The following is a 24,372-nucleotide window of genomic DNA, read 5'->3' as shown; positions in this document are numbered from 1 at the left end:
GTATTGGTTAGAAGGAAGAGGAAAAAGGCACCTAATTTCTGTCTGCCTTCAGGCGACACGGCACAGTGCCTTATAGGGGTGGGGGGAAGGAAGGATACAAAGAATAGAAGGAAAATAGATGAAGAAATAGACAGGCAAGCGACGGAAAAAAGAAGGAGATAGGAAAGTGGGGATCCGGTTGGAGCAGTCCAAGGGCGGGGCGCGACAATGCGAGAGCTGCACGGCGTCAGGAGACCGCGGAGGGCGAACCAGTCGGCGGGAGCTACGCTGGCGTCGGAGATCGCGAGGGCACAACCATCCAGCTTGAAATCCTGCGAGCGAATCAGACTAATAGGGTGGCTCTACATGATCGAGAACTTCTTACTGGGACACAAACCAAAATACAGAGGTTTACTGTCCAATCGCGACCCTTTAGTTCGCGCGTTTCTTTCTACCACGTCATTTCTCGCACTCAAACTTTGTACGGCGCGGTGGTGTAAGGCTGTAGCGGTTGCTGCGGTCCTGGGTTTGATCTTAGCTGCGGCAGTCGTATTTCGATGGAGGCGAAATGGCAGAGTCCCGCCTACTGTGCGATGTGAGTGCACGTTAAACAACAACTGATGGTCTAAATTTTCGCAGCTATCCACTACGGCATGTCTCATAATCAATCTTTGTTTTGGCCCTTGATAATCCAGGTTCATTAATAATAATAATAATAATAATAATATTAATAATAATAATAATAATAATAATAATAATATTTATAAAATAATAAATGTTATTATTATTATTATTATTATTATTATTATTATTATTATTATTATTATTATTATTATTATTATTATTATTATTATTATTATTATTATTATTATTATTATTATTATTATTATTATTATTATTATTATTAACATTCCGGTACCAGTCTATGCTTGCGACGCGCCGCGGCGTTGTATAGGTCACAGTCCTCAACTGCTCACAGGCATGTGGCGAGATCGAATTCCGGTCGCAGACGCCGCGTTTTCTCTGGAGAGGAAAATGTTCGAGGCCCATGAACTTATACCTAGTGCACGTTAAAAAAAAAGAAAACCCAGCCAGTGTACCGGAATTTCAGGAGCCCAACACTACGGCGTCTCTCATAATCACATCGTGGTTTCGGGAGGCTTCACCCCAGCAGTAATTATTTTTATTAGTATACGTGTAGCTGAAATTTTCATGTCCCTTTCTCTTTTTTCTGTCACTTAGTTTCTGCCGTAAATGATTGCCAACTCGCCGAGCGCTCAGTTCTTCTAAGCCGAAAGACAAGTTAATCAAGAGGGCAAAGTGTAACGGGTGTGCGTACACATTTAGCATCACACTTGTCTACAGAGCCGTGGAGCGCATAGCTGCCGACACTGCTGTTGGCCGCTGCTTCTACTTCACGTCAGCTACAAGTTCCTGTTTATGCTTCAATGATTGCACGAGTGCCTACCAATAGGCATAAACATGTTAGGTGTGATTACGGCGTCGGTCTTCGCATATCTCTGCAGAAAACGGCAGCTGTAGCGGCTGGCTAGGCGCTGCAGACAAGTGTAATTCCGTCTGTATACAGCGGCGTTACGCTTCATCTCATAGACTCTCATAAGCGACGTGTTCGCTGCGCCGAATTACCGAGATGTCGTCGCTGCGGTTGGCTACATCTACGACGGAAGCCGGTTTTGCGCCGTCTTCGCGGTGACCGAAATAGCGCTGAGAAATAATAAAAAAAAGACTGAGTGAATAAAATCTAAAGACTCGACAGGGGGCTCATGTCTGCCTCGACAAGTGTCAACGCGAGTGGCTGGGTGAACCGACGGTGTGTAGCCAAGCTGCAACTCAAATTAGTAGGTCCTATGTCACTTTCTAAAGAAATCTTTTCGGTGTGAAGCTCCTTACGCCATTGGTTATATGTCTTCTGTCGTCGTAGCAGCCAGTTGCACTGCATCGCAGGTCAATAAAAAAGATGTCATAGCATATCCACGGAGTGAATGATGATTAGTGGGTGAAGCTTCTGTCAGTTCGCCCGTGCTTCTGTGCGTCCATCCGTACGTCTCGCCCCACTCGTCACCATTCACCTCGTGAATATGCTGCGATATTGTAATAAAACCATAAGAACACGTCAAAACATAAACGTGTGAATTCAATTAGCTATATTTTAGGTCGCTCTCTCAGGCACAACTTTGCGTCTCACTACATCTTTTTATTCTTTTTATTTTTTTTGCTCAAGCAACGCCTTTTATTTTTATCCACCGTAATCTAACATTACTTCGTATTATAATATATTATATTATATTATATAGCATAATATTGACTGGTGTTCTGGCGCACCGAAACCACGCCATTGTTGTGTTGGGCGCCGTAGTGGAGGGTCCCGCGAATTTCAATCATCTGGTGTCTTTCTTACCTGCACTGACATCGCCTACAGTACAAAGGCCTATGTCATTCCGCCTCCATCGATATGCGACCAACGTGGTCCGGAGCTCCGTGACCACTTATCCACCGTGGCGGACGGCGGCCGTGTTGTGGCAGTCACAGTGCCCGACTGTTGACCCCTGTGGTCGCGGGTTTGATCCCTACTACGTTGGTTACGTATCGACGGAGGCAGAATGCTTATAGGCATTTCTACTATACGCGATGTCAGTGCAGGTTAGAAGACACCAGATGCTCGAAGCTCGCGGAACCTTCCCCTACGGTGTGCTTCTTATTATCGTGTAGTTCTGGAACGTTAAACTCTAAATAATGTTTTATATGTTTTATCCCTGGTTGAGCATTTTGTATTGCACGTTTTAATGCAGGAAAACAAGCAAAGCACTTCGCTGAACAACGTTATGATCGAAGTCGAGTCACTTATACTGGCTTATAAGTACCAGCATTAAGAAGTGTAAGTTAAGAGAAACGCCACTGAGCAGATCTTCCACGTAGACTTCAGATCTGTTTAGTTTCCAGCTCGACGATAATAGCCAAGTTTTACGTTGTTACGTTGTCGAGATGATACCCACGGATGGTGTAGCGGGGGATCTAAGCAAGCTCTCGTTGCGTTTAGTCTGCATTAAGCAGCTGTTCGGATCCGTCTTAATGTGTTGCATGCTGCACACGTCCCGAACTGCACATGGTTTCTGCAAGCGCAGTCGATTCGGTCACATGGCAAAGACATTACTGCACTAAGGCTCATCATGATCATCGCCAACATTATATTCATCAACCTGATTGCGCCCACTGCTAGGCAAAGGCCTCTCCCATTTTCCGCCAATCAACCCTGTCCTGTGCTTTCTGTGGCCTCATTACATCTGAAAACTTCTTAATCTCATCCGCCCACCCAAATTTCCGTCTCTCCCTGACGCGTTCATCGTCTCTTGGAATCCAATCAGTTACCCTAATCACCGGCGGTTATCCTGCCTACGCGCTACGTGTCCGGACCATTTCCAGTTCTTCTTGATTTCAACCATGACATCATTTACCCCGTTTGTTTCTTGACCGACTCCGCTATCTTGCTATATTCTAAATTTGCACCTGTCATGCTCCCAGTAATCTCCAAAAATAAACCGTTACACTTACTCTTATGCTGATGTCAGACGGCGCTTTACTAATCGCGAGTAAGCCCGCCTGCGGAATCAAAACAACTATAGGCCCCCTTCTAAAGCTTGGGTGAATGGAGCAATCATGATCAGGAAATTCGATCCGGATCGTGTTCGATCGTGATTGAAAGTGACCATGCGACACGATTGTTTGAAAGAGATAACGTACTTCGTGTTATTTCGGTTCCTACTGTTGTCTTTTTTTTTATTGCAACATAGACTTGCCTTTAAGCCCTAATATTTTTTTGCGTGTATGTGTATTAAATGTGCGCCGTTTCGCCGATGTGGTGTATGAAGTGAAGTAGTGTCTTGTGGCATATGTTGCCTTTATCCAGCGGTTCTAACTGGTTGTGTCGCTGTAGCGAAAGCTGGCTTGAAGGAGGTGACCGGAGTCTTCCGTTATCTGGGCTACCCAAAATGCGGTTGCGGCCGTCTACACAAACAATGCGTGCGAAAGATAAGATTAGCAAACACTCGGTAGGGTGATAACTTAGCAGGAAGTGCTTGACGAAAATTGAGTAAGGAAAGCTTGTCAGTATAGTCGACCGGACACAATAGGTGATACCCATCATGAGAGCCACAGTACGTTGGCGGTATGGAAGACTACCCAGGAATTACCTTCTGAACTGACAAGCACCATGCGAGTGTGAGAACAAATATTTCTTAACGGCGCAACTGCCATTGGGAGAGATGGCTAACGTATACAACAAATCATAGTTCTGTGCATAATAACCGGGATTTAATTGAATGCGGCCAAAAAAAATGATGCAACACTCGTCCAGGCCAGCTCCAACGCAGACTTGTGGGACAGTGCAGCCTTTATACCTGAGAAATACTTCAGTTTTGTAGTTTTTATCTCAGAGAATTGTAAGCAGCGTAAATGGTAAGCAGTCTTAGTAAGGTTTCCCCTTAATACTATATACTAACGGTAGACTTAGCGCAACACACGAAGACGAGAGAAAGTCTACTCAAACACTGCGCAAACTATCAACTGATTTTATTCGAAAAGCCCACACATATATAGACGTGAACAGAGTCGCTATTCACACGAGCAAACAAGAATTTGATTAGTGGTATGCGCTCAAATAATTTATATCAGTGGCATGCAATGTGATAAAGGGATGTCTCGTCAGATCTGTTAATAAAAAACGCTTCCTCTATTCCCCACGCTACCTTCTCTTTTGATCTTAAGTGCACCTTAGCTTCTGATAGCAAGATAGCTACTGATAGTTTTTATCAGGCGTTTTAGCAGGCGTTATATTAAACGTGCAGTGGTGAGTCAGACAGTTGGATCTTGCTCCTTGGGTGCGCGGGTGATCTTGGGTGCGTGACCATAAAGTACATCAGCCGAGAAAGCCACACGAGCCCTCCTACAATTCTTGATGGCAACATCACTGTGCGACCGTCTGTGAAACCTGCACCATGTGTGCGGTGTGTGTGTCATGTGCAATATGTTCCTCTCTCCCCCGTGTATGGTAGCAAAGTGGACTTGGTTTAGTTAACCTCACTACCTCTTTGATATTTTCTCTCTCTTAATCTTGCTCCTAAAGTAGTTAGGATGTGCTATTTCAGATCGACTTCAAATTCAACCAGTGCAAGTATGTGATACGAAAGTTCGAACTAGTCTTCCTGCGTTCTGTTGCTATTCCTGTTCCTTACAGTATAGCAGGATTATAATGTGTACGCTTCTTTGTAGCCTTCTTTTCGAAGTAGAAAGATACAAGAACTCAGAAGGACGTGGATTCGATCAGTCACACTGACCGCGTTTGAGATGAAAGTGAGGACTACGTTTCGCTTAGATTTAGATCCACCTCACAGGAACGTGGGCATAAAAATGGGAAGGCGAGATAATGAGAGAGATAGGCTTGTGCGAAGACACACGCAACATCCACGAAATATCAAAGGTGAATATGGCCTATTAAACGCAATACTAAAGCGCATGCCCCTTGGCTGAGGGAAACGCGCAGCACCTCGCTATGCTAACGTCAACGCGGTGTCAACGTTATAAGCAAGCCTACGTCTGAGAGCTCTCGTCATTAACCGCTTGAATTGGAGTTGACCAAAATTACTACGGGAGGGTATAAGATGGTTTGCAGAAGGTGACTTGCTGGTCATGGCACAAAAAAACATTTGGCACATGCCACGTACCAAGGAAATCGATGTTACGCGAAGCATGCGCAAGGAATACGACTCTGGTATAATTTGTTTATTGAGCTAAACGTTACGAAATTACAATAAAAATGTGTACAAACGTTGTACCTGCACACAGACATATGTTGATCAGCCGCATATATGATTTATATAAAGAGTTGTTTACAGTTGGGTAACGGTGTCAACAGCAACGTGGGCATCACCTACACCGGGAGCTGTGCTGATATCTAGAGCTTGTGTCTGCGAGGATGAGAGCCCTGGCTAGCTGCTCTAGGTAGACCAACTTCAGTGTATGGCCCTCACCTGCAGTTGACGCTAGCAATATACGTGACACCTGTGTGATGGAGAGAAGAACTTGAGTATGTTCTACCTGAATTCGTTGCAGCCATCTTTTCAACATTAACGTAATGAATCATCTCTGCCCAGGAACGCTGGTGACGGTACAGGAATGAGGTCCCTTCAGATGAGCTCCGGCTACACTGAGGACTTCCGGTTTGGCTCCATGGTCAGCCGGAAGTACTGTTGCGCTTCCGGACTTGCCGTTGCCGTACTAGGCGTCATCTTCGGTGTCTTGCTGGGGCACTTCGCCATGCGGGGCGGCGGCAGTTCCAAGTCTGACCAACTCGGGCTGCCGGAGGCAGACGCTGTAGGTCAGATTAGGAGTGTGCTTGATGACGTCACCACGTTTCTCAACAAGTACGACTATGAGACGACGCTGCGGTGAGTATACCTAGTTCAATTCGCAAATATATACCCGCCGCCTTCTCTCTTAAATCACCCGTGAGGTGACTGCATTTTTCATGGAGCCGAAAACGCTCGAGGCCCACGCACTTACATTGAGGTGCAAGTTAAAGAACCGAAAGTGGTCTTAATATCCCAAGCCCTTTACTGCGTTGTATCTCATATTCATAGCGGAGTTTCGGGATGTAAAACTCTAGCAGTTATTATAGAAATCTCTAAATTACCGGTACGTAGCGGAACAACAAAAATAAGACTAAATGACAGAGAGATTGGAGCTGCTAAATATGTGAAGAAAAAATTGGCCTCGTATCTGCATATTACACGGCAAATGTCATTGAAAGACAATAGTCTTGCGTCTGGAGACAGTGAACAAAACGTCTATTTGATGTTCAGCGCAAGAAAATCGGTGAATGGTATTCTGGAGGCGCTGCGTTAGAGTGTCTCGAGCGTGCAGCGGAGGAGAACGAGTGCATCAAGTCACGTCACACGTGAAACATGAGCGCTATCTGGCAGTTATTTTGGAAAACGAAGCGCACTGCGTGCGCGCCCGTCTTGGAGGCGATAAGGTTTAGAACGCAAGGCGACGGGTAGGTGCACCATGTCGCCTTGGCAAAGCGTTGGAAACACTTGGCTATTCGTGCAAGCGTTGCATGGTCAGCACACCGTGATAAACGCTATGGTCCGCAGAATTATTGTGTATGTCTTTTCTAGTAAAAGACACACATACAGAACATTGACGTGTTGTTATGGTGCCTCAGATATGCCCAATAATTGCTTTTTAATTAACAACCACACAAGTATGAACGCTGAATCTTGAGCAATATTAGTGGGCACTGGGAAGGGATACAGACAGACAGACAGACAGACAGACAGACAGACAGACAGACGGACGGACGGACGGACGGACGGACGAACGGGCGGGCGGGCGGGCGGGCGGGCGGGCGGGCGGGCGGGCGGACGGGCGGGCGGGCGGACGGGCGGGCGGATGGGCGGGCGGGCGGGCGGGCGGGCGGGCAGGCAGGCAGGCAGGCAGGCAGGCAGGCAGGCAGGCAGGAAGGCAGGCAGGAAGGCAGGCAGGAAGGCAGGCAGACCAAAATTTTTGCCTCGAAAACTAAAGACAGCAACAAGGTGGCACCATATGGGCAACTGTTTTGACACGACCTACAGCTTCTGATTAGGCTATTTTTTTACAATTCTTAGCAAAAAAAGTGTGCATTGTCGTTCGAGTACTCTTTCTTCATTAGATAACAAACATATCAGGTTATATTGTATCATGCACGAAGTTCGTGGGTTCGAATCCCGGTTGCGGCGGCTGCATTTTCGATGGAGATGGAAATGTAGGCTTGTGTGCTCTGATTTGGGTGCACGTTTACAAACCCCAGATAGTCGAAATTTTCGAAGCCCTCCATTACGGCGTTTCTCATAATGAAATCGTGGTTTCGGGACGTTAAACCGCACAAATCAATTAATTATATTGTATCATGTACTAGATAAAGGAGACATGCGTTCTCCAGTACTGGGGTTATTCTTGGGGGGGAGGGGGAAAGCGTCTTGACACCCTTTGTGTTTTTCAGAGTGGAGAGGACACCTTTTGGAAGTGCCCCCCCCCCTTCAAATTATCATATATTTGCATTGTTTGACTATTACGTAGAACGAGTTCAATTTCTTAAATATTGCTCATATCACTGTGTGTGCCTGGGCTACCTCTCAGTTGTGTGAGAGCATTTAAATAGAATGGCAACTGTCTCTCAACAGCTTCCCCTGAGGACTCAATAGAATAATGTAATAACGCTAGCTGGGAACCCATGTTCGTTTTTAAATTCGATTATGAGCACGATTTCAATTTTTACATAAGTGAAGGCCACATTTCCAAAAAACAAATGGTCGCCTTGGCAAGATGTCTGTCTCCCTGTGTTATTTTTTCTATTGTAGGTAATCGCATTCTAGTGTTGCTATTACTATAGAATACACGTCACCTATACCTACTCTATGGTACAATATAACTGAATATTGTGTTACATAGTAGATAACAACGTTTCCGCAAGACGGACATGGAGAATCGCTGTAGTATAACACACGCTTCTTACGCGTTACCACGCCCTTTCCCCTGAACTTGAGCCCCTGTGGATTCACTTGGCACAAATTGCTGTGCGCATCTGGGGCCTGCTGTTTCTCAAATATCTATTGGGGTAATAATTCATCAAGCTGGATACATTCAAGCTTGCTCAGTTATTTCTCCTGGCATTTACAGTTATTTTATCTATTTGTCAGTCAACTTAATGATTTCGACATTTTGCGTGTTCGTTTCAGAAAATAAGCTGCATAAGAGGCAGCTGTGGGAGGCAGCGAGTAGCCTCTCAGATGAAGGAGTTAAAAACTAATTTTCGGTGTGCTCGAGGTTCTAAGGTCCTCTTTATGTGGAGAGCACTTTAAGGGCACTGAACTGCCCCGTCTGTTGTATGCAGCGGTCGCTTGGTGCAACGCTGGCAAAACGTATCAAATTTGAAAAAGCGGGAAGCACGCGAAAAATAGTAAGAGGGAGGAAAGGAAGAAATAGGGAGATAAACAAAAATAAATTGAAATAAACAGAAGAAAACAGTGCAAAGCACTTGAAACGAAAAAAAGGAAGAAAGAGTAGAGATTAGGAAAGAGAGGAAACCAAAGAGAAACAACAAAGGCAGCCTGGTTCCACACTTCGCTCAGTTTTGGCACCAATAGGCTAAAGCTGCCTTTTGTTTTTCATTCTTCTTTTTGGGGGGGGGGGGGGTTGAGGGGAGTGCCGTTTTAGTGTCCGACATCATTCTCGTGTCATGCCTGACTTTCGCACACAAGGTATTAGCGAAAACGACGATCTTTACTCGCAGGACGTTCGTCGAAATGCCAAAGCTGGGCGGCACAGCGGGCGAGAGAACCTCGGCGGAGTACGTGGCGAAGATGTGGGAAACGCAAGGCCTCGAGGACGTCCACTTGACTCCTTTCAAGGCGTACTTCTCACACCCGGATCCCGACCGTCAGAGTCAGGTATCAGCATCCTGCCGTCTACGCGGGCGTTCGAAGGGGTCAACAAACCTTTGAGGAACGTTCAATAAGCGCGGGCGTAGCTAATGCGACACGCACACGCGACGAGTGTCTTTCTTGCTCGTTAAGTCATGGCTCGGGGCGCCCCGGTAACCGGTTACGCCAGCTGCCAAGGCGGTACAGGGAAGTCACAAGGACCGGCTCTGAGATTTAGCAATGAAAGGTCCCTTATCGAACTTGGCCATTCATTTTTAAGCGCACTAGTATAATGTCTGTGGTTTTTCATGCCAAAACCATGATGGCACTATGGGACATGTCCTAGTGAAGGGCTCCGAAATTTTGAGCACCTGGGGTCCTTTATCGCGCACATAAATCGTATACTTCGCGGAAGAGAACAAAGATGACAGGCACGCAGGGACGGGCACAAACTTTCAGCTAAAGGTTTATTTTTCCTACGCCACGTATGCATGTCTGAAACATGAAAAGAACAGTTAGCTGTTAGGAAACGAGAAAAACGAAGGATTTGTACACATGTCCTGATGCGCGAGGCTGAGTCTATTCATCAACTTTGTGCACAGTGTGTACGAATTTGTGTTTCTTCTCGTTCTTGGAACTCTGCAAAAGCCGCAGTATACGTGATTTTGATTCCGAAGCATTTCTTAGCGAGCTTCGGCGACGTTAAGCGTATCTATCTATCTATCTATCTATCTATCTATCTATCTATCTATCTATCTATCTATCTATCTATCTATCTATCTATCTATCTATCTATCTATATCTATCTATCTATCTATCTATCTATCATCTGTCTATCTATCTATCTATCTATCTATCTATCTATCTATCTATCTATCTATCTATCTATCTATCTATCTATCTATCTATCTATCTATCTATCTATCTATCTATCTATCTATCTATCTATCTATCTATCTATCTATGACTTTTAGCTCTCCTGGCTATTTCGGTAATAGTATCGATACCAAACTTGGTATGGCATAACATGACTGTATGATGAGCATAAGTAACTAGCCATAACATTGAAATCATGACATGTATGTCATTAATATCATGATTTACATTTTATGGTCTTGATGCTCTTGCGAGGGTTTACTTCGCATGACATGTTGCGAAGCTGCTATGGTATCACATGACTGCTTGGCAAAAACAAGTGACAGACCATAACATAAAAATAATGACATGCGTGTCATGCAACATGACTACATGTCGCACTCACGATGCTCTCGTGGCCGTTTTGCCAGCTTCGCACATACCAAATATGGTATTATGGGATGGGACGTGAATAGATGACGGAGGTATGCGACGCGTGCAAACGTGATAATCATGAGGTGCGCGTCATGTAACAACTTGCTACATGCCACGCTCGTGACGCGCTCACGGCCGTTTTGCTAGCTTCACATGTACCAAATTCAGTATTACGTTACGCGAACGAAAGACATAAGTACACGACATGCCCAAACATGATCATGCGTGTCATATAACATTACTACATGCAAGACTCATGATGTGCTTGCGACCGTTTCACTAGCTTCACATATGCCAAATTTGGTATTACGTCATTTGAGTCGATGAGGAAGGTCATCCACTCACAACATGAGAACATTTGAGTCGATGACGAAGGTCATCCACTCACAACATGAGAAGGTCATCCACTCACAACATGACTGGTGCAAACATGATAATCATGAGTTGCGTGCCATGTAAGAACATGAATGCATGCCACACTCATGGCGCCAATACACTTTGACGTGACCCAGCACAGGTGCACGCCGGCGTTCGTTTCGTCGTGCACGCCGGCAATGCCACATCCGGCGCCGATCTGCCTGCCATATGCTCGCAGGCGCGCGCTGCGCTGCGTTGCTTTGACGCATGCGTGTTGGAGCACGCCCAGCGTTTCTTCATTACGAAGACAGGCAGACGCAGTGCTGTCTGAGTAACGTTATGGTGCGAAATGCAGCATTTCGCATTTTGCGCCGGATGCCACCGGGCCGCGCCAGCGAACGCTGGTCGCAGACCGTAGATCTGGCGTCAGACCATAGACAGCTTGTGTTTTGCTTGCGCAGCGTCGCTATACGCAGCGTGTGCTTGCGTCAACATTACATCGGAGTATATCGGGCCCTTCATGATGAGCCCGCGGCTGTTTTGCTAGGTCTACATAGTTCTCATGGTTCGCTAGGTTCCAATGACTGAGTCTGATGTCAATGTGTTAGCTTGAACAGTTTCCGAAAAAGAAAGTTTTCGTTAGTCAATGCCTTGTAACTTTAATGGGTTTTGTACCCTTTGCACTAGCTTGTGGCTTTCGGAAAGTTACCTCTATCTCAACTCAAACGCAAAAACTTGCAAAGAACCGATGTCGGCTTGCCCTTTTGCAAGATTTCTTTTTCCCGAGTTCTGTGTAGCCTAATTGATTTCCCAGTCATTTATGTTCTTTCAGATATCCATCATTGACAGCCAAGGCAAAGTCGTGTACTCTGCCACAAGACAGAAGACTGGCTCCGTAGAGCCCTACCTGGCGTACTCTGCCGGCACTGGAAATACGCCTGTTGTGGTAAGCATGGACAGATTCTAATTATGGTCACTTGTTGTAATTAAAACATCATTTATTAACCATATCATTATGAAGTATATCCTTGTATCCTACCCAAAACATTTCTTGAAGTTCCTGCTGTAGGAAAACCTCCGTAAGGTAGAGGCCCGGTCGTTGGCAGTTTTGTCACCTTCTAGGTAATGCGCAGGAGATGCATGAACCGCTTATATATAAACGGCTTAGGTAACCGTTTTCCAAAGGATGGCGTTTACATAGTAAAACTGGGAAAAAAAAGATTACTTGTCCAAGCACATCTGTGAGCATTGTCGTTTTCTAAACACATCAGAGTTAGCTATAACTGTATTGTTTGTTTGTTTGTTTGTTTCGTATTTTTTATTGTTTTGGGTAGTACCTAGTGTAAGAACTCTTCAACAAGCTCGTCGGGTCCCTGAAAAAGTAAAATCTTTTGTATGTCACTCAATACTGCAATAAACTTTAAACTTCGAAAAAAATTATCCTGTTTTCGCACCAAGGTTACGATATGATGTTTATTTGCTCAGCACGGCTACGATATGATGTTAAGAAACGAAGTAATTAGAAATGCCATTTTGATGTAGGACCACCAAGGTTCATTGCAGGTTTAGAAAAAGTATTTAACGATTTTGAGTACTTCGTACTCAACTATGGGGGAGCAGCAGTTAGCTGTCCCGATTGCCTCAGGGAAAACAGACAAACATGCACGCAAATCGAAAGAGAAATGCTCTATTGCAATTGACGCCCATACAAATGCGGCTGGTAATCAAACTCGTCTCCTCGAGCGTTACACTTCAGCGCCTAAGTTTCGACCAATTATCACTTAAATTCAGCTGTATTTAATGTTGCACGAATAACACCAGTAGGGACACTGTTGTTCTGCGTCCTCTATGTATTCACAGTGTGTCAAAAGTACTGAAGTACGATAATGGCCTCTCATTTCTACACTCCCAGTAACCTGGAGATTTTTTTTTTCGACACAGGTGGTCGTTTCGTCTTTGGTCTAGCCACAGTTCTGCCATTTTAATACAGCTGTAGTGAAGTATTACATTCTTTTAAGATTTGATTCTTTCGCACAGACGGAAGTTGTTTACGCCAATTACGGACGACCGGACGACTTCGCCTACCTGCACAAGGCCGGCATCAACGTCACCGGAAAAATCGTTGTGATCCGGTTCGGTCGCGTGTTTCGCGGCAACAAGGTAAGTACACGACCAACGCCGTCGATCACTTTTGCGTGTCATGTGCACTGTAATAGAGAGAAAGAGGAAAAATTTAGGCAGATCTCATGTACCTGGGAATCGACGTTATGCAAAGCGTGCAGAGGGAAGGTGACCATGTTGCAATTTTTTATTGAGCTACATGTCATGAAATGACGCTAAATGTATGTACGAATGTCGCATGCACAGACATATGTTGAATAGTTGCAGATGTTTATATAACCAGTTGTTTCACTTGCGCAACGATGTGAACTGGAACATGCGCATTGTGTGACGAAAGCTGATATGAAGCGCCGATGCTCGCGAGGATGCTAGCCCTGGACACTGCTACATAAGTCAACTTTAGTGGATGGAAACTAACCACAATTGACGTTAACCCGACGTGACGGCTGTATAAAAAGAGTAGATATGTTATGTTTATAAAATTGGGTAGGCGACACTGCAACCACTATTGACGTTTCACGAATATTAACGTCTTTTTTAAAAGTAATTCTGAGACCTTGCGTAGCTCTGTGGTAAAATGCATCGCTGCACCGCAGAGTGATTAGGTTCGAATCCAGATAAGACTTTGACATTTATTCTTTGCATTCGTTGGTTTGACGCTACCAATGTCGGGTATTTCTTAACGCTCGCGCATTGAAATTTCCGATGTGTATTCCTGTCGTTCTGGGGGAGATACTCGCGCGTTCAAATTGCCCATGTGCGTTCTCGTCGTGCTGGAGTAAATACCTGTGGCACATACCCGCATACCAGCGGCACATTCTCACCCGTGAGCATGTGCCACTGTCTGGCGGGAAGTGTTTGACGACGTACGCGACGGAATTGTGACATGTTTGTCTTCACCAGCACGTCATATTCGTCAAACCATCTTACTCGCACGTGCTAGTTTTGTTTCACGCCAAGATAAGCGGGGGACCACGAGAGCACCCAAACGTAATCATCTAGATTGATGGATGGATGGATGGATGGATGGATTGATGGATTGATGGATTGATGGATGGATGGATGGATGGATGGATGGATGGATGGATGGATGGATGGATGGGTGGGTCGGTGGGTGGGTGGGTGGGTGGGTGGGTGGATGGGTGGATGGGTGGTTGGATGGGCGGGTGGGTGGGTGGGTGGTTGGATGGATGGATGGATGGATGGATGGATGGATGGATGGATGGATGGATGGATGGATGGGTGGGTGGGTGGTTGGGTGGGTGGATGGATGGATGGATGGAGACAGTTTTGACGACAGCATTTACTTTTGTTGTATTTTTTTCCAATTTTAGGCCTGAAAATACGTTTTATTGGTTAGGATAAACTTTGCTTCTGATACTCCAGGTGAAACAACAAAATACAGCTAATTCAATAGAACTCTATTAGCAATTTTAAAATAAATTTTATTGCCCAATACTCACACTACCTCATTTGTTGGCCCCTTTACAGCAAATTAACTAGTTCTAGTAATGGCTCACTTCTTGCCTCATTGGTACGACATATTCCACTCGTGAATTAATCACTCATTCCTACAATCACATGGGCCAACTCTCAACAACTCAGTCGCATGTTGATATTTGAAGGCTGAGTGGGTCCCCCCTCGTCATTTCATGATTTCATAAGTATCTGTGGTTCGCCTCGGTGAATCAGTGGCTAAAAGGCTCGGCTGCTGAACCAGAAGTCGCGGGTTTGATACCGGTCGCGGTGGCCGCATTTTGATGGACACAGAATGGTAGAGTGAGAGAGAGAAGCAATTATTCACATCGGGTCTGGCTCTGTATGTTTACAGTGGGTGGTGGCCTTCTACCAGGACCCCACTGGCGACAGAGGCTTACCGTGCCTGGACAAGGGTCACCAGTTGGCTTCGTATTATCTGTTCCGCGAGCCGCGCCTCCCACAACTAGTTCTGTGGAGTGTTATTCAACCGAGGCAAGATGGCAAAAGCCCTTGTACTGTGTGATGCGTCAGTTGCTCGTTAAATAACACTGGGGGTCGAAATTTTCTGACCTCCACTTCCGTTCCCCACTATGGTGTCCCTGATAATCACACCGGGATTTTCGGACGTGTAATTATCGTAAGTTTCTCAAATTGACTCCGAGGCTAACTAAATTTACCAGGTGAAAGAAGCGGAGAGGCAAGGTGCCTCGGCGGTCATCCTCTACCCCGATCCGGCAGACTACGCCCTGCAGCCACAACGACCGTTTCCGGAGTCCATGTCCCTACCGGCGTCGGCAGTCGCATCTGGAACGCTCTCGCTCGTTAATGGAGACCCCCTGACGCCCGTGTACCCAGCTACAGGTTAGTGTGTACACACTACGACACAGGTCATGCCACACTATATTGATATTCATGCGCAAGAAAAAACGGGCTAGTCGATTTTTCATTCTTTTTGCTTTTTAGGACTTATTTCATGTTTCACAGCTTGTGCTTTACGGGGATAGAAAATTGTCCCGGCCTTCGCTTTCTCATGGGAATGAAATGTGTACATTAAATCCGTGAATGAACTTTTGTTTTTGCCTTGGTTTTCTTAAACGTTCGCAGGTTTTATGAAAATGTTTGACAATGTTAGTTTAATGCTCCTATTATTGGATTTCTACCAGTGTGTGTTTTGTTTTTTCTCTCTTACGAAGTGCATGCCAGCTTGACCCTTTGAAGTTGTATACGCTAAATTGCTCCAAGTGATTCTATAACAAGAGATACACGTAGCCTCAAGTGCTGCATTTAAACGTCTAAGACCTCTACGCGTACTACGCAGGAAATTTTGCAACAGTTTTTTTGTTGTTGTTGTTTGAAGCTACATTTCTAAATGCTTGTCGCCAGCGGCTACGGTATCAAATGCTAGCTTCGCAAGTCACTTTTGCTGTCGTGTACGTGTTTTGCACAATTCTCCCTGTAAACGACCATGTTTGACGAAATAAGTGACAGCATGACTGAAGTGTAGCCCAATCCTTCAGAGCACCTTTTACGGTCTATTCTTGTCAGTCAAATATGTGCATATGGTAAACAAAAAAGTAAGTGGTCTGCAGACTTCATATATTTTCTCCTCTTTTAAAGTTCATTCAGTATTTAAAGACGTAAAGCGGGTACTACACAACCACTCGGTGTCGTTTATTAGTCATGTTATTATATCCACGAAGCATGATTAGATCTGACTATTGAAGCAACTGCTCTCAAAAGATGGTCTCTTGCAATTAATTGGCTCTTGTTTTCGCTAGTACGGAGATGGGCAATCATAAATTGATCCCGTTTAATGACCTTCAGACAGTGCATTCCGATTGATAACGTGACATCATTAGACATTTGCTCGTCGGCCAACCTGTACCTTCTCCAATCTGTCAAGAGGACGCTTTCAGAATACCTCTGAGGGAGGCAAACCTTCCTGGCATCCCAGCGTTCACGGCGTCTTTCGAGGAAGCGGCCCAGATACTCGGGTAAGATCGGTTCTTTGCATGGCGCGCTACATAACAACGTACTGTCTGTTCAACTCGCACTCTATGGCAACTAGGAGGCAACACACACCCGGCCCATATTTGAAGGGTCAATTTTTTATACTTGTTTCAAAAGTAGGGAAATTAAAATTATTGTCAAAAGCATGTTTTCAGACGTGCATCGTGATTGAACTTTTTTTCTATGGAGCGTGATAAATGCAACAATATGGCTGATGAGCAGTTAGGTGGGTCGATGAGATTAAAAACGTCGCAGGTATAACGTCGCAGCACAAAGCGCAAGACCGGGTTGATTGGTGGATCATGGGAGAGGAGTTTGCCATGCAGTGGGTGTAGTCAGGTCGACGACGACGACGACGACGAGGATGATGATGATGATGAGGATGAGGATGAGGATGATAAAGTTCATTCTGGTAGGAGTTTCAGTCAAAGGAACCACTTGTTTCTCGCGTGTTCGAGCAATTCTGCTATGTCACATTTGTTTAAAGTGAAGATAACAGTCTATTAAATGTTGCTGATCATCCTAATAAACGCTTGTGTAAAGCGTGAATGTTTATTCATCACTAAACTTTGTACTGTTTTATGGTTATTAACAACTTCACAATGAGAACTTTTTTATAGAGAGGAGGACTTGACTTTCCGCACCAACGAGGTATTGGCCTCTCCTTTTATACATTTAATAATAATAATAATAATAATAATAATATCATCCCAACTTCTTCTTCAACAAATGTGGGACATAAATTCAACAAACATTTCTTGCTAGTGTGGATGAACTTTTTGGTGGCAGGTCGCTGCCCATTTCCGTACTTCTCCTTTGCATTTTGTTCTGCTTCAGACGTCTGGATGGACCAGCATCACCTGAAGCCTGGACGGGAGACTTGAACATCGGCACCTACCGGCTTGGACCTGGTTTCAGGGATGCGAAGTGAGTTGACAACATTGCTGGTTACAGATATTGACAACAATTAGGTCGCTGATCTTCGCCCAACGCTCAATTATTATGCGAACGGAAAATGCCATGACGTGACCGCAGCCACGGAGGTTCAGTTGTAACAGCACTCGGCTGCTTACTCGGAAAACAGGAATTAAATACCGGGAGCCACGGCTTCATCTCTATAGGGGCGAAATTCTCGCATCAATTAGGCATGACATCGTTTTACCAAGCCAAAGCGTTATAGACACTCGTTTTGGAGTTGGACAACATACGTGCGGGGGTGGTGATCATATGTTTTCAAGTCACGCTCCCGTAGGAATACAAAGGATAGTGCCCTGACAACTTTTGACGCCCCCTGTACATATTCACGCATGCACCTGGTATGCTTCGACCTCGCGCAAGACGCCCACGGACAACGATGCAATCAGCTTTGAACTCGCGTTGACGAGTCAATGCCTTTTCTAAACTGGAGAACTTGGTAAAAAGTTGCTCTCGCAGGTTTTCACAAGTACATGAAACACTTGCCCTGCTGTTGTGGATTATCATTGTTACATTTTCGAAAATTTCATTGACTTCGTGCAGGAAAAACTTTGCGGAATTTCAACGAAGGTGAAGAGAGCCCCGAAGAAGGCGTGCGCGTGGCGCTGTGTCTTCTTTTTGGCCGAGTTTATTTGCATCCGAATCCTGTTCCGATTCTTGTGTGCGTTGAATAACCGAAATTCTCAAGTGGACACACCGTTTGTTGTGCATACTCCAACTCCACCCACACAAAGGCTGATAATTTCCAGTCGGCCGATCACTCGTGAAAAAATATCCACGATACGTAAAAGAACCTCGGCAAAACTTCTCCTGGAGCTCCAGTGGCAACCGAATTTATTCCGCCCTATATCACATACATTCATTCGCTGGTAGACGAGATTTCGTGCGGATTGCCTAGTAAAACATTCCCCCAAAGTAACGTAGCTGATCCCCCCCCCCCCTCTAAATAGGAATCGTTTTAACACTAAAGTGAAACATGTCTTTACCAAAATAGTTAGCGCTTATTGTGCATTTCTTTAGCAACAGTAACAAATTTAAAAGTCACGTTATGAACGGCAAGCAGCTTGAAACTTTCAGCGCACACCTCAAGAAGAAAGTGTGCACGAAATAAGCACACACAGGCTGAGCGCGAACTAACAACTGTCAAAGCTCGACACAAACAGAAAGACGCACGAAACGAGCGCACAAGTATACACAGGGCAAGAGCGAACAACTGTCACAATTCTTCCTGCGTCGTGTGTCAGCAGCGTGCTCCTTTCGTGAACGCGGCTGCAGCAGCATGCGAAGTGACGTTCATCTTCTCCCGAACTACGAGTCTGATAAGCGCGCGCGCAGGAGAGACCACGCTCCATGGAGGCGGCGCTTCGTGAAGGTGACGACCAACGCGCCCAACGCAAGCACGTCGCGCCCTCTCACCACTGATTACAAAAACACGCTAACGTTTCGAAGCTCTGAGGACTGCCACACGGTGTATGGTGCATATACATGGCTTGCCATTAGCAATGCCAACAACGCGTGCTCCATGGCGTAGTGGTTAGCGCTGCGCGCGGGCAATCGAAAGGTTCCTGGTTCCATTCTGCGCGAAAAATGATTGCCTTCTGCAATTTTTCTCTGCAATTTCTTGGTGTATATTTTTCAGCGTCACTTCCGTGACGAAAGTACATCAGCAGAGCCGTGATGGACTCTGGCATAAAACACTCTCGTGTTAAAATTCGAGGAAAGTGACTGGCAGTCATATGTGGAACAGCTGCTCGAGCATTGTTTATTTCCGACAGGTGCGCTTTTCAGACCCGGTGCCAATAATTACAATGATCCGCTCTGTATTTTTTTTTCAAAGTTCAGTTTTATTCAAATGACTCTTTGTTCACAATCAATGAAATGGTATGTGCCGGTTTTATGGCGTTTCTCGGAGACACATATGTTTCGTAATGCGAAAAATGTTTCGTGTGAGACAGGAGTGATTGGCAGTGGCACTATCGGAATCGGCCTGCAAGCAGGAACATTTTGCATTGGTGTTTTACGGGCACTTTTCAGGGAAATGAAGTTGGAGGTCCACCTAAAGAATGGCCTGGCAATGACGTACAATGTCATCGGAAAAATAACCGGAATCGAAGAACCTGGTAAGTCTCTCTGCCTCTTTCTGTGGTCAATATACTTAATGTTATATCTTATTCGAAATAATAAGTTATTTTAATAAGGACCTTCATCCTTAATAGAAAAAAAAGAAGGAAGCTACTAACAGCATAACACCGTGTGCAGCTATACTGGAAAGACTCGCAACAATACTCAATAGTCAGTCATTGATGGGCATCAGAAAGTGAGTATTGTTGCCAGACTTCGTAGGTACAAGCAGGGATGTTGAAAGGGCGAATTAGGGCGTTTCACATAGCAAAATGCGTGATCCTAGCCGACAAAGACCGCCTATGCTCGCGCAGGTCATGTGACGTATGGGCTTCGGGTTGCTCCAAAATGAGTGTCCGCGTAAGTGGTAACACATAAAGCCACCCTAGAGTGTTTTCTAGAATGTTCAAGTACCAGTGCCTTCTATAGAAAAAATATGTGGCATAAAAGTACGGTTCTTGAAGGGATCCTGAAGCACTTTTTCAAGTTACCATGGAGTGAATTCACTGCAAGAGCTTATTGCCTCACGATTTCATCGCCGCAAAAATTTTAAGAATCCTTCCAGGGCGAGTGGAGTTACAAAGATTTGTCGCATGCTGCAATTGCATTCTCTCTTCTCTCGTTCCGACGAAAGCGCTGGAAGCTAAGCAGGGAGAGAGAGCATGAAACATTTATTCGTAATAAATATTTTGCTATAGTGGTTGGACCTCCTAGCCCGGAAGACCTTCGGCTCTTGCCGCCATCCGAGCTCGGCCGACTAGGGCTTGTTGCTGCACTGGGTCAGAGCTGGACAGGGTCGCCTCCTACTCGATTAATGTAGGATTTTGATTATCCGATATAGTTGAAGGTACTTTAAAAAAATTAATATCAAACCGGGAACTGAAAATTATAGCGTATACAGTCTTGGGAAGAACAGCTGATTCGCTGACTTACGACGGAGGTGCGTTAATTAAGAGGAAGGAATCGGATAGTGCCAGAAGAGGCATCGCTCAGGAGATATACGGCAGGGTGATGTTGAATTGTTCGAAAAACAATAAGGTTTTGTTGCCTCACACCCAAGCATTAGCTGGACAACTCTTTCAAATCTAAAAGTGAAAGCGCCCCGTCATCTAAGTTCTTCATCTTTTCGAATCGTTCCGCCAGAGAAACTTGTATTGGTGGGAAACCATCGAGATGCTTGGACGCCCGGTGCGTTCGATCCTGTCAGCGGAACAGTGGCGCTGATGGCCATCGCTGAAGCTTACGGGAAAATGGCCGTGAAAGGTAAGCGTCCACGATGTCTCTGTACCAATCCGTTTCTTTCAAAAATGAGCATGATTTTATTAAACATCATTGTTACCGCATTTCGTCAAGTATAAAGCCATATCTGAGCAGTATTATGCCCACGTGTAGCAATAAACAGGTACAATAAAAAAACTTCGCCGAACGCCCTAACAATATACCTTTATTAGGACTTCAACAATACTTTTTGGCAGGGCCTATGTAAGTCTACTTTTTCGACCATTCAAGCCAGCCGCCATCATTCACGCACTAACAAGCCTATTAGCTCTGCAAAATAACACCTCAATGTAAAATAGCTCGTACGACTGCACCATGTAACGCGCTGTCCGAAATGGATGGACACAAAAAAAAACGAAAGACGTGCTATGTTATGCGCGAAGTAATAACTTGTTCTACTTTGAACATGGATCTTTACAGACTCGGAGTGAAATCAGCTTTTTGTGCATTTTGTCTCCTTGGTATTCTTGGTCGCGCATTACAAAGCGATGTACGTATATTCGCACATTTGCGCAGCTGAGGGAATACAACCCAGAGAATTATAGCTTCAAGGCAACAACTAGGACATTTCTGTGTCATGTTTTACGTTAATGATAGATCTGAGTGTGATCGTCTATAGATTTCATTGCTCTTGCCAGCACGTGGACTGGTCTTATTGATCAGTCGAGTCTGTTAGTAAATTTTTCCGTACCAATCCGCACAGTTGATATCCGTGCGCCATTGCAGTGCTGACGTAACATAAATGCAAGATTTATTGTGCGACTTCCCATAAAAGTAAAAAAAAACGATGGAAAAGTTTTTATTGCTACATTGCCTATTGCAACTTTTCTCTATACGGCATCGAATGTCGCAAATAGTCTCAACCAACGTAAAGTTTGCGAGTTCCTACAATGCGTTGATTGATTCCGGCCTTGTCTTTAACAGCCATACCCATCAGCTGCAAAATTTTGCTTTTCAGACAATTTCAGCGCATTTCTCATGCAGTTCTTGAACGTCGAGGAAATACGATAATATTCCTTATTTCAACTCGCTCTGCCCTACCAGTGTTTGCGATACCGATTTGCTACATCGTCTACAGTACTCAGGTGATCTCCACTGAGATGATGCTGGTGAAATACAGGCGCCAGAGCTTTTTCATGTGCATCTATCTTGACTTTCGCGGGGAAGTTATTACTGATTGGCAGTTGCTGGCAAAGCATTAGAACGAAGGGCTGCTGACAGCAAGACGTATTAGGCGATGCCGCAGGATCATATTTTGTTTTTATTTTATGGCACCCCCTGCCGAAAGAGAGTCGGTTTATTTAGCTCCTCTATATAAACCATAATATAAATAAAGACTGTCCTAGGTATAGGCTACCATATCCTATTCGTGCGAAATTCACTTGTCCAGGTTGGAGGCCTCGTCGTACGCTTGTGTTTTGCAGCTGGGGCGCTGAAGAGTTCGGCTTGATTGGATCCCAGGAATGGGTCGAGGTAAGACACTGTGTGCTAATGTCTTAATGGCTAACCTTTAAAAGCACACAGGTCACCCACGTCGGCTAGTTATTCCTGCTGGCTTGGTGTAGATGTTTCTAGGAACACAATAGTGGATAACCTTGTGACTAATTTATACTATTGCCTTATTTAACTCCAGAATTACGAATACAACCTAACTAGTCTGCAGAAGCCCTTGTTAGGTGACTGAAGTGTCGCAGCCAATCCCCTTCGGCCCTACAGGAATTGCCCTTTTTTGCACTCTGCTATGTTTTTCTAAGGCAAAGGGGTGGCCGCCCGTCACGTGACATCAGTCTCGAGTGCGTTCCTATCGATGAAGGAATTGTGTGCATACGCTTTTCAGAGGAAAATGCCGTGAACTTCTTAAGTAATGTTTGATTATACGTTCATATGACTTTGTCAAAATAGCCCAGATCATAGCCTCTAAAATAAAGAGGTTGAGCGTGCTCACATCGACTATGGTGGCTAAACCTGTAAAATAGTAAACGACATATACCACTAAAAAATCCCCAGGGACCTGATGAGGGATGTCTTACCAAGAGGCATGTTTCACCTTGGGGCTTAGCCTATGAAGAAAAGGACTTCTTCATTTTCAGGTACTTCTGCTTGCTTGGCCACCAGTGGACGTTATAAAAATTCGCGTTCCTTTCACCATTTGTCGTACTCACACGTCAATAACTGTTTGATGAACAGCGTGCCAAAATTGCTTATCAAGGATTGACAAGGCCTGCTTAGTGTTATCTAGCTACAAGGTTTCTGCCTTATCAAACTGTGCTCATGGGTCTCAATTCTACGCAGCAACATCGCGTGCAGCTGCATCACCAGGCGGTCGCATACCTCAACGTAGACATCGCTGTTCAGGGAAACGGTACTCTAGAAGTGTCCTCAAGTCCACTGCTGGCCCACTTGATCTGGGAATCGACGAAGAAGGTACTGTGAACGCATTTTCATTTTAAAGGGTGTATAGCTAAGCCCTGTGACGATTGATTGATATGTGGGGTTTAACGTCCCAAAACCTCCATATGGTTATGAGAGATGTCGTAAAGAAGGGCTCCGGAAATTTTGACCACTTGGGGCTCTTTAACGTGCACGCAAATCTGAGTATGCGGGCCTACAGCATTTTCACCTCTATCGAAAATTTAGCCGCCGCTGTCGGGATTCAATCCCGCGACCTGCGGGTCAACAGCCAAGAATCTTAGTCACTAAACCACCGTGGCAGGGCAGGAAGCCGTTTGATATAGCAAAGCTGCTTGCATGCTTCACAATTTACGCCCGTCATGTGGCAATCAAAAAGCAACAGAATGCATGAACTAAACACCCTCACTCCAGACACTAAATGGCTATTTGGTCTGCGAGCCCGGGTGGTCAGATTTGGGTGCACGTTAAAGAACCCCAGGTGATCAAAATTTCCGGAGGCCCCCACTATGGCGTCTCTAATAATCATATGGTGGTTCTGGGACATTAAACTTCGCATATCAATCATTATTTGGTCTCAAAAGAATAGGCTTTAGATCGAGGAGAGAGGGGGAGGCGCTAAACTATGCCATGGAATGAATCTTCGCCTTAAATCTACGTTGATCCGCACAGGCTCGAATACTCTAACTGGCACGTTATCCTTATTTGCCAAGCATTGCTTGAGGGCACTTAAGTGTCCTTGTAAATTTTCGTATGGCTGCAGAGTCCCATCTTTAATATTTACTGTGCAGAAAACTATCCCTATAAGCTTCAGTTTTCCTTTGATTCCGTTCCTCATGTATATTATTTATTTACCTTAAACAGCTATTGTGATGCT

The 24,372-nt window shown here is 45.0% G+C and overlaps 1 protein-coding gene across 2 annotated transcripts in view; it reads left to right on the top strand.

The window, feature by feature from the left end:
* Nucleotides 1–24,372, top strand: part of LOC119167403 (N-acetylated-alpha-linked acidic dipeptidase 2) — a 73,949-nt gene that overhangs the window by 35,155 nt on the left and 14,422 nt on the right. For both annotated transcript variants that reach the window (XM_075866456.1, XM_037418876.2), the window contains exons 2-12: nucleotides 6,147–6,440; nucleotides 9,326–9,482; nucleotides 11,935–12,048; nucleotides 13,140–13,262; nucleotides 15,383–15,563; nucleotides 16,606–16,696; nucleotides 17,550–17,639; nucleotides 19,722–19,807; nucleotides 20,952–21,071; nucleotides 22,477–22,559; nucleotides 23,379–23,510. In XM_075866456.1, the coding sequence (XP_075722571.1) occupies nucleotides 6,169–6,440; nucleotides 9,326–9,482; nucleotides 11,935–12,048; nucleotides 13,140–13,262; nucleotides 15,383–15,563; nucleotides 16,606–16,696; nucleotides 17,550–17,639; nucleotides 19,722–19,807; nucleotides 20,952–21,071; nucleotides 22,477–22,559; nucleotides 23,379–23,510 (1,449 nt within the window). In that variant the 5' untranslated portion in view covers nucleotides 6,147–6,168. The remainder of the gene's footprint in view (nucleotides 1–6,146; nucleotides 6,441–9,325; nucleotides 9,483–11,934; nucleotides 12,049–13,139; nucleotides 13,263–15,382; nucleotides 15,564–16,605; nucleotides 16,697–17,549; nucleotides 17,640–19,721; nucleotides 19,808–20,951; nucleotides 21,072–22,476; nucleotides 22,560–23,378; nucleotides 23,511–24,372) is intronic.

Source organism: Rhipicephalus microplus, chromosome 6 (genome assembly GCF_043290135.1).
Source record: "Rhipicephalus microplus isolate Deutch F79 chromosome 6, USDA_Rmic, whole genome shotgun sequence".
NCBI lineage: Eukaryota > Metazoa > Arthropoda > Arachnida > Ixodida > Ixodidae > Rhipicephalus > Rhipicephalus microplus.
Note: the sequence above shows the minus strand (reverse complement) of the source record. Positions and strands in the feature narration are given on the sequence as shown.